The 11,044-nt window shown below is 24.2% G+C and overlaps 1 protein-coding gene across 1 annotated transcript; it reads left to right on the top strand.

Moving 5' to 3' along the window:
• Positions 1 to 3,363: 3,363 nt before the first annotated feature.
• LOC105427683 (uncharacterized) lies at positions 3,364 to 10,727 on the top strand. The gene is made up of 8 exons (XM_011639546.3): positions 3,364 to 3,503; positions 5,779 to 5,982; positions 6,072 to 6,333; positions 6,452 to 6,574; positions 7,012 to 7,173; positions 7,295 to 7,492; positions 9,014 to 9,213; positions 9,322 to 10,727. The coding sequence occupies exons 2-8, from the start codon at positions 5,792 to 5,794 to the stop codon at positions 9,485 to 9,487; spliced, it is 1,302 nt and encodes a 433-aa protein (XP_011637848.2). The 5' UTR covers positions 3,364 to 3,503; positions 5,779 to 5,791; the 3' UTR covers positions 9,488 to 10,727.
• Positions 10,728 to 11,044: the final 317 nt, after the last annotated feature.

Genomic DNA, 11,044 nt, shown 5'->3' with positions numbered 1-11,044 from the left:
AAGGTCACGATAAAAATGAAATATGTTTCAATTTATATTTAGTTGTCTTTAACTATAATTATAGAATAAAACGCAGACAAATCACTTAAAATAGTAAATATAATATTATGCGCATATTGAATTATAAATTGATAACAATATGTAGATTAAAAGACCATATTCCAAGATTATATTCAGATATCTTTTTACAATAAACACGCATAATAAAATTAAATAAAACGAGTATGATGATATTAAAAATAACGATAAAATGTTCATCTAATCATAATTTGTCAAAATCCAACATGCTTTTTGTATCTGCAATTAAGATCCAAAATACTACTGTGTTCGTGATTAAGATCTTAAAGATCGAAATTATTCCTCGATCAGAAGCAAGAATATGTTGAATCACAAAGTAAAGTCGAAAAATGTTATTATAAACGCACGCACGCGCGCACACACAGACAGATACATAGCATATAGACATTATTAAAATGTGACAGAATCTGTTTAATGAAATTGATATAAATAAGAATATATAGTTGTTAAAATTAATAATGTATATTAAAGTATTTGACTAATATGAGAGCCTCACATTATAACAAGGTCTTGTTGGAATTTCCATAAAATCTGTTTTCATTATATTTTCACTTCGGATTTTGTTACATTTTGACTACATTTTTTTGTAACTTTTTTTTTACTTTATTTTGTAACTCAATATATTTTCGTTTCTAATCAAGGAACAGTTTCAAAGATCTTAATTATGAACTTGAGATATCTTAAATCTATTGACTGACGCAGATGAATGCATTTTACTGTTATTTTTAATATCGTTATGTTTGTTTTAGTCTGTCTGAAATGTTTATTGTTTACAAAAAAGTGTCTGACTTAGAATATAGTCTTTTGATCTATGTATTGTTGTCAACTCAAAATTCAATTAACATACTCATATTATTTATTACTACGTATTTATTATTCTGATTTCGTCCACGTTTTACTTCGTGACTATGATTAAGAAAGAATAAGTATAAATTAAAACATATTTCATCTTTATTGTGATCACATGTCCTAAATAAATTTATTCCATCGTTATCTCTCACTCATTCTTTGGCCTTTACTTTATTTTAAATTTCTTTGAATTAATCGAACTTCATTATATAACTTCATTATATGCTATAAAATATGATATATGAATATTTTTCATATATATTTTTTATTTATATTATTATTACATACATAAAATATATTCTTATTGCATATCAGATTAATCTAAAATCAATATTATTTTTTCCTTAAACAATATACTTGCAAGTTAATAAATGTAAATATTAAAAATTAATTAGTATCTTAACATTTATTATAGAAATTGTTCTAAATTTATAATAAAATTTGTAATGTAAGATATGTTAAACATTATCTCGTTTTGAATTTGTTCAGTTGGTTTTTATTATTATTAATAAAAATAATTTGTGTTACATAACAGAAAGATATTCATAATCTTCTTACAGGAATGTATTTCAATATAATTGCAATGTTATCTTGAAAATGATATATGACATAGCATAATTATATTTTATAAACTATGAAAATTTTAACAATTTAAAGTTTTATAAAATATTCCAACAAATGAAATTGAAATATTCCAACAAATAATTCAAGACATTTACAAGATAATTTATATAAAAATAAATTAAAAAAATAAAGAGATTATTATACGCTTAAAATCCTGCCTATCGAGTATCGCTTGTATTCCTTTTTGTGATTACATATTCTTGATTTACACACACACACACACACACACACACACACACACATATTTTTTTTTTTTGAATTTTTGTTTATTACGTTTCCATTTTAAATTTTATTAAACATCAGACTACAAATGCCCACTATGCACATGCTGTTCATTTTCTGGCATTATATATTTTTCAATTAAACAAAGTTCAAATGAATTCTATTAATTTGTATCGTAACTGTGCATGTATATGTTTACTTCATATAAGCAGCTGTTATGTGACATAAAGAAAATTACATAAAATATATATTTAATATATAATTAGTCGTTTCGAAAAAAGTATAGAATAAAATATTTGCACAACTTGTAACTTTTTATTCGTGATCAGTTACGTACATATATAAAAAAAGTCACAAGCTATCGAAATGCAAGATTTTTAATTGTTATCCTGTACGACAAAATGAACAAAAAAAAAAACCTCATCAATGATAGGTGCTTTCCATTTAGTGACTCAAGTCGTCATAAGCGTTGTTCTATCTTGGCATTCAATGAGTAACAAGGACAAAACGATACTTGTATCGACTTGTGTCATTAAATGAAAACAGCCATTGTGGAAAGCAATTAAATCTTTTACTCTAAATCTTTTTAAGAATGAATGGATGGATGGATGGAAATAGAAAATATTCTAATTGATAAGTTTGCATATAAGAATGCAAAAATTCTGTAAAAGTTTATTGAATATCATATGTAAACGAATATTTTTATAAAATTGATCTTTACAAAAAAAAATAAAAATGATAAAAAAAATTTTACTTTGATTTCTCCTATTCACGCATGATAATTGACAGCTTTGAACTAGCAAGATATCTATTTTCTAAAAAACTTGGAAAACTGAAATTTTCGGGGAATTTTTTCATTTAGGAAATATATCATGAAATTTCGTAATTAAGATCATTTCTTGATATTTTATTTCTCTATTGTTGCGCTCTCCGAAAAAAAAATTTTTTGATAATTTTGTTTTTAATGTAAGCTATTGATGATCTACCAATCATTCAATTTAACAATCAATATACAAATTTGTGTATTTAATAATTTTAGTTTAATAAGTTTAATAATTTTTCATCATTTTATTCAATTAATATATTAAATAAAATAAAATATCAATTTGAAAAAAAATATAAGATTAGAATGGATCCATTTTCTGAAAATATGCTCTATGGGGGAACCAGAATGCTAAAATCGAAACGGAAAATTTGAAATTTTTGGGACGATGCTGATTGGCTCTGCCCATTTCACCTTTCCGTTCCGATTCCGTTTTCCTATGGAAGCACAACACCCTAATGGCTTTCGCACACTAAACGCAACGAGCGATGAATGATATCCAATGAGAGCTTTGCTTTCGAATGTGATGATTTGAATAAGTTTGGATCCTCATGCAGACACCAACGCTTCGATACAGATGCTGATTGGTGAAAAATGTCTAGTGGAGATAAAACGGCGAATGAATCTATTTATCCCCGTTATCCATTTTTCACCAATCAGCGCTCGGTGTCAAAGCGCTGGTGTCTGCATGAGGATCCAGGCTAAGGCTTCTCTCTGCTATGAATACCAGCCTTTGAATCTGACGTTTCGCATTTTCACCGCACGAGGTCTCTAATGTCACTACAGAGTTGACCCATCACCTTTAAGAAACACAACAATGGAATATTCATTCGTCGATCACGAAATGTCAGTGTAGTGTTTCTGGTATAGCTTTTATCAGCTTTCCCTTATTTATTGTGTCATATAGGTAAGAGTTGAGGCTTTGAAACTATCATTATATTCAGCGTAAATTTACATATTTTTATTAAACAGTGGAGGATAAGCAGATAAAATATAAAAAAAAGTAGTTTGTGCGTCATATGTAATGATTCATTTGTACATACTGAACTTTACATCCATATTAACATTATGCTTCTTCTTGTTTTTTTTCTATCTTTTTGAATGTTTAAAAAAAAAAAGAAGAAAGGAAAGAAAATAAGTGAAAAGGGAGAAAAAGAAAAAAGAGAGGGAGAGAGAGAGAGAGAGAAAAACAAAGACGAAAATTACAATTTTTTAAAAGATGCTTTTGTTTTTTGTATTAGTACTGTGAAAGTATAAATTTTATCAAAAATTTATTCATTAAGTATATAGTAGAATTTTTATTCTTATGACCTAATTTGTCTTTTAAATGGTAATTTTAAAAAATTGCCATTTTTCTGTACAATAAAAATTATATGATTAAAATATCTTTTATATGAATATTATAAGAATAGAGAAATGTTAAAAATGTTAAAAATTTATTTTTCAATATTATGAGAATATAAAATTTTTTTTACTAGATTTTTTTTTATTAAATTGGATCTTATTAGATTGAATATTAAAAGAAATTACTACGTAATGATTTGCAATAAATGAATGGCATTTCTAAAAAGATTTATATTTTTTAAATTAATGAATCATTTTACAGCTTTTTTCACATCTGTCATTTTTAAAAATTTATTTTTTACTATTATATACGATTATTTTTAATAATCTAAATCTTTGAAAATATGTTAAATTGGAAATGTGGTAAATAAAAAGGATGTGGATTTTATAATTTAATGCATTTAGTTTTATTATTGTTCTTAGACTTGTATGTAATCTATCCTGAAAAAGGATTGGTCAATAATGATTAATCAATGCTGGATATGTTATATTCTTAATTTTTCATCACATTCCCTCGATTTGTTGATAATATTTTCTATTGTGTCTTTAACTGGTACAAATAATGTATTATTCCACTATATCGTTTTTTTTTTTATGGATGAGATGTTGATTTTGGAGTAGGATTGAAGAGCTAGTTTTTATTAGAAGCCATTGTGAAGATTGCTTACCATTATATAAAATTCATCTTTTATTATAAATAATAATTCGTTCGAAAAATAAATTTCATTATGAATAGATTTCATTATGAATGATGAACATTTAATCTTTTTTTTGTTTTGGTCGTGAGGTTTATTTTGGATTGATTCATATAGTATCCATTTATTTATTTTTTTATTTTGTTATTATAGAAACAATATCACAGTTGAATGATCAGTATTCATTTTTTTAGCAAGTTCTCTTGTCGTTTAAGAATCTTCTTTCACTAAGCTTTTAAAAATATTATTATCAACTGAAGCTTTGAATCTATTAATTTATAACTTATTTTATAAAGAAAAATCTCTAGAATAGAATTTTTTAAACTAATGTTAGTATTCTTTTATTAATAATATTTTTTTAAAATATAATTTAATTTTCGTTAATATTGCGGACAGCTATAGTAGCATTGTTAATTTGAATTCATTTAATATTTTTTTCAGTAAAATTCATACTTATTTTCATATATTCATATTTATTTAAGTTTTAAACGTAACAACCGTACTTTTGAAAAAAAGTTTTATGGACAAAATGTAACTATTGGTATCTATTTTTTTATAGCTGAACTAGTGAACACACTTTAAATGAAATAGATATAAATGTAAAGTTTGATAAAAACAAGATAGATAATCAACGTGCGCACGCGTTTTAATTAAAATTGTCATTGTTTAAATTTTTCAAAAAGTAAAATAATTATTTAGTAATTTAAATAAAATTATTTGATAAATTAAATTTATATTTTTTTATTAATATAAATAACTGATTTTGTATAATTCTAGTCTAAAGTAAAGTAGTAAAGTCATATTTTAAAGTATATAGAAAAATTTATAATTTTCTATAATAATAACACTTTAGACAAGTATTATTTGTCATATGTAAATAATGCATTTCCAAAAAATTAAACTATAATAATTATATATAGAAGCAATATATAGTTAAAATGTATTTTATATGCATATATAACAATTTCTAAATTATTTCTTATGATGTTTTTATGATGCTCTATACATACATGAAAAAAATTATATATTCTCAACAAGATCTCAATAAGAATTATGAAAAATCATGAAGTTATTTATATATTCAGCTTAACATATTATTGATTCTTTAGAGATATTAATTTTTTTCTTTTTTATGCTATATAGGTGAAAGCAAAAAATGAAGATTAAGCGCAGCAAATCTCTTTCTCCTGAACCATCTAGTAGTAAGGATACGAAACGTATAAAACTTGAAGAAAATACAAATTTAAATGGAATAATATCACCCTTGAACATCCTTGAATTTTCGGATGATGTTTTACTTAATATATTGAAATATTTACATCCACAAGATCTAATGGCAATCAGTTTGTAAGTTATATGTATCTACATTATACTTTTTATAATCTGTTATATTTTAAATATTGGTTTCTATTATAATTGATTTCTTTGAATCATAGATGTTGCCAAAGATTTGCACAATTAACACAGGACAGAACTCTGTGGAGAAGAGTAGATTTTCGGACAAAGCCCATACTTTTAGATGATTTGAATCAGTACATGAAATTTTTGCAACCAATTACAATGAGTTTGGCAATACGTGGCAATCTAATTTCTCGCGAATATTCGTCTCTTACACAAAGTTTTTTTAATAATGTAAAGACATTATGTGATCAACTCAAAGAATTGATCATTGAAGAGTATTATATTAATGGAGATAAGGTATGTCTTATAATATTAATAAATGTTTATATTAAAAATTATTTAATCTGAAGATTTTTTTTGTGTTTTTGTTTTATTATGAGAATATATATTTTATCTTATAATGGAACTTTTACAGATTCATATAACAGATTTTCCATGTACCATTGAAAAACTTTCATTAAAAGGTTGTAAAATGGATTATATAGAGCATAATAAGTCATATTTTTTTAAAATGGATCATCACATGCCTAATTTGACAGTAAGTTAATATTTCAATATAAATATGGATCCTTCAATGTACAGCATATTGTTGCATATTACTATTTTCTTTTGATTGTATGTTATGTACATATTTGTATTAGCGATTTCATAATTTTCTTGAATTAGTTGTCCTGTGTAAATTATATAAAACTACATAGTTCACGATATAATTGATACTATGAAATAAATTTATTATATATATATATATATATATATTTGGTATTTAATTTATTTCTTAACAAATAGATATTTATAATTTTAATTTAATTTGTAAAAATATGTGTGTATATATATATATATATAATGCTTAAGAAAAGCTATTTTATGAAATAATAAATAGATACACGTAAATTTTTATTATATTTGTTTATTATTTTTTTCCACTATATAATCTATATCACTATTATTATGTTCAATATTTAATATTACTTTTAGTGTCTGATTTTAAGCAATTGTGAATGGTTTACGCCACATTCCTTATTAGTTATTAGCAAAATACCAAAACTTAAGGAACTCAGATTAAATTCATGTCATCGTCTGGGCGAATGTGTTGCGTATGCTAGTCTAGCAACTAGATTTGGATTCAAGACATTAGAGGTATAATATTTCTTTTATTTACATCTGTATCTTCTTTATAATATAAATATGTCAATCATTATTATGTTATGTTTAGTTTTATTAGGAAAATATTCCAAGATGTTTTTACAGTTTGTATTAGATTTTAGATTTACGAGATACAGGACTTGGAGATAGTGAAGTTGGTTGTTTTAGTAGTACTAAAACTTTAACACATCTATATCTTGAATGTCCTTCAATATGGAGAAATGAAGAATTACCAGAAGTTATACAACAGCGACAGCAACGACAACGACAGGCTTTACGATTACCTATATTTGAAGACGGTAATTTAGCACAGGTATGGAAAAAGCAAATTTATAAATATTAGAAAACGTAGTATATATTATACAGGGTGTTTCTTAAATAGCGCCTACTAATTAAATAGTGGTATTCCTCATTAAAAATGGAATCGAAGTTCTGAATCATTTTTTGCTATAGCGAATAATAAATAGTAATTGAGAAAAGTTAATTCAATCATCCTTTAAACAGGCGTGAGTGAGCCGAAGTGGCTGACCTGTTCATGCATGTTATCAAGCGTACAGCTTACTCACATACGTTTGTCTAAAGAACGACTAATTGGATTAACTTTTCTCAATAATTACTACTTTATTATACAACATAATACAAAAAATGATCCAGGACTTTGTCTCAATTTTTAATGAGAAATATCTATATAATTAATGAATGCTATTTAAGAAATCTGTATATAAGATCTATACGTGTGCATATAGTGATAGTATGTATCACACAGTGATACATGAAATAGATTCCACTTTGATATATTTTTCCTAAGAATATAAAAGATTATAAACCCAGTAAACAAACTACGTGCAATATGTTAGCAAATTGACAGCAAATTACTCTCTAGTTGCTAGAAAATTGATATTTGTTATGTTCTCATTATACATAAAACAGTATTCATAGTCAGTTCTTATATTTATGTTAGATCATTTTAAGATTATATTTCAACCAATAAGGCAGCCATATAAATTTAAGATTTAAATGTAAAAATGAACTATGGATTATGATTATAATCTGCTTTCGACAGATTCGACTATTTGAATAAACATAAAATCGAGAAATTCTTCCTTTTCGAAATATAAACACCTGGTTATAATGTTAGGAATTCTTAAAACTTACTTAGAAATTGCTGAAAATGATTTCCTTCTGCAACAATACATGCTTTACAACGACGGTTCAGAAATTATCAAAGACGTTCAAAAATTTCTAGTATATTCCGAATTTTATCACATGTAGTAATAATTAAGTTTTTGAATATTTCCAGACTATCAATAGTATTATTATCATAAATTAAACTTTTTATGTTTCTACAAATAAAATATCTAATGGAATTAAATCAGGGAAGCATGTAAAAATGTTGTACGTATTCATAATTCTACGTGTGACAGTTATTTATGAAAAATTCAATAAATAAAATGTTTATATCTCAAAAAGAAAAAGTTTTTAGATCTATATTTATAAAATCTTTTTGCATCCTCACGAAGAGTTGAATACTACTAAAGTGGAACCACCTATTCCAATATCACTCCATATGCGCATACATAAAAATATATAAAAATTATAAAAATTTTTTAATAATATGAAAATATATAGTAACTCAAAGAATTGATCATTCAAAAATTATGTTAATAGAATTATGTTAATAGAAGGTTTCTTATAACTGTTTATATTGGAAATTGTTTAATTTGAAGATATTTTCTTTTCATATGCTAAAGATAGCATGTTTTCTTTTTACATATAAAATGTAAAAAATCAAAACATAAATTGTATCAATTAAAAATAAATTGTATCAATTTAGTTTTTAGTCGACGATGCATACTCTTTTGAAAATTATGGATTTCAACGATGTTTAATATCAGATAGAGCAATTTGTGCACTTGGAAGCGATATTTGTGATAAAGAAGTGGTAAATAGCTTCCTTGCTCCACAAGGAATGATAATATTACGAGAAGATAGACGTACATCTAACAATCCTAATCTTAAAACATTAGTTGTTCGGTAAGTTTATTTGAATTATTTTACATGAAAAATTTAAAAACTTAGCAAGAATATATAAAATAATATAAAAGAATATAAAAATAATTTAAATGTTTTTTTTTCCTTCAGAAATTATCCACGTGTGACAAATTCAAGTCTTGTTCACTTAGCTTTAAATGCATCAAGATTGGAATATTTGGATGTTACTGGCACTTCTGTAACAAGAGATGGTGTTGAATCCTTTAAATCACAAAAAAACAATGTTAAAGTCATCTCATCATTTGATGAAATATAGTTAAGATTATGTCTAGCAAATTAGAAGTAATATTTATTATTTTTTGTGTAGAAATTACAAATACTTTTCGATAAGTACATTTTATATTTGAATATATTATACTTCAAAATTAAAATCTAAGTAGCGTTCTTATTTTCTACAAATTTAATTTAGTACAGATTATTGAAATAATATTTGAAAAAATAAGACGAGTACAATTTCTTTTACAAGACTTGCATATAATTATATTATAAATATTTTCAACCAATATTTGTTTCTAAAATATTTGTTTCTATTTATAACTTTACCTGGATGTTTTATTAATTGATATTTAACATTTATTGCAATAATTATTGATATTAATATCTTAGTATTATTATTATTATTATTATTTTATTTTTAGCCTTTATTTCTCTTTCTCTTGTTTTCTTCCCCCCTCTCTCTCTCTCTCTCCCCCCCCTTCCTCCTTTCCTCTCTCTCTCCTTCTATCTCTCTTCCTTTCCTCTTCCTTTCTCCATTTTCTTTATATTTTTCTTCTTTCTCGTATTCTTTCTTTCTCCGCTTTTTCTTCCTTATCTCCTTGTATTTTTTCATTTATTTTTGGATTTATACCACTTTAAATTTCAACAGTTATGTAACATTTTATGTATTGTCATAGAATTACTTTCAATAAGTTAATAAATAGATAAATATATAAGGTTTTATATTTATATATATGTATACACATATATATATATATATATATATATATATATATATATGTATATATATATATATATATAAATACATTACTACAAAAAAAAAAATATATATATATATATATATATATATAAATACATTACTACAAAATATTAGTAACATCTTGATTTATACATGATTAATATAAATATATACATGATATAGCACATTTCGTATATCTACATATATGATATTCTGGATTTTTCATGCTTATATATATACGTGTATTGTGTATTACTTTTAATTAAGTTTATAAAGATTATTATATCTTAGATTAAAAAGATAGTGAATTATATATAGAGTATATGTATGTGTATGTATGTATATGTATATGTATATATGTATATCGATATGATTGAAATAATGTAAGAGAAATAATGAAATCAGAATAATGGAACTAATTAATTTTTAATCTGATTATATACAATTAATTATTCTGGTCTCATTATTGGTGTAAAGATTCATAGCTGCTTAAAAAAATTATGCAATTAGCAGAATTTTCAAATATATATTCTTTTTTTTTTTAAACAATTACTTGCTTTTTCTACAGTAATTAATTTGTCTTATTATTTTATACATAGAAATATCAAGGTACAGTTATTAAAGAATGAATAATTTATATTCTATATTCTATGTCAGAAGATGCCAAAAGGAAATATAAAATGTCTTATAGTTCAGATACATTATAAATCATATTTGATAATTGTTCCTTAATACTTTTATACAATAACTAGAGAATTCATGTTACATATTATGTAAATATATAATTCCTCCTTCTGTAGATAATGTCCACAATTGCGTGGCTCTTATTTGTGTTATGTCCACGATTTTTTGGTTTTG

Source organism: Pogonomyrmex barbatus, unplaced genomic scaffold (genome assembly GCF_055798465.1).
Source record: "Pogonomyrmex barbatus isolate J1 unplaced genomic scaffold, ASM5579846v1 scaffold21, whole genome shotgun sequence".
Classification (NCBI taxonomy): Eukaryota; Metazoa; Arthropoda; class Insecta; order Hymenoptera; family Formicidae; genus Pogonomyrmex; species Pogonomyrmex barbatus.
The sequence above is the reverse complement of the archived record's forward strand: the minus strand, read 5'-3'. Positions and strand labels throughout refer to the sequence as shown.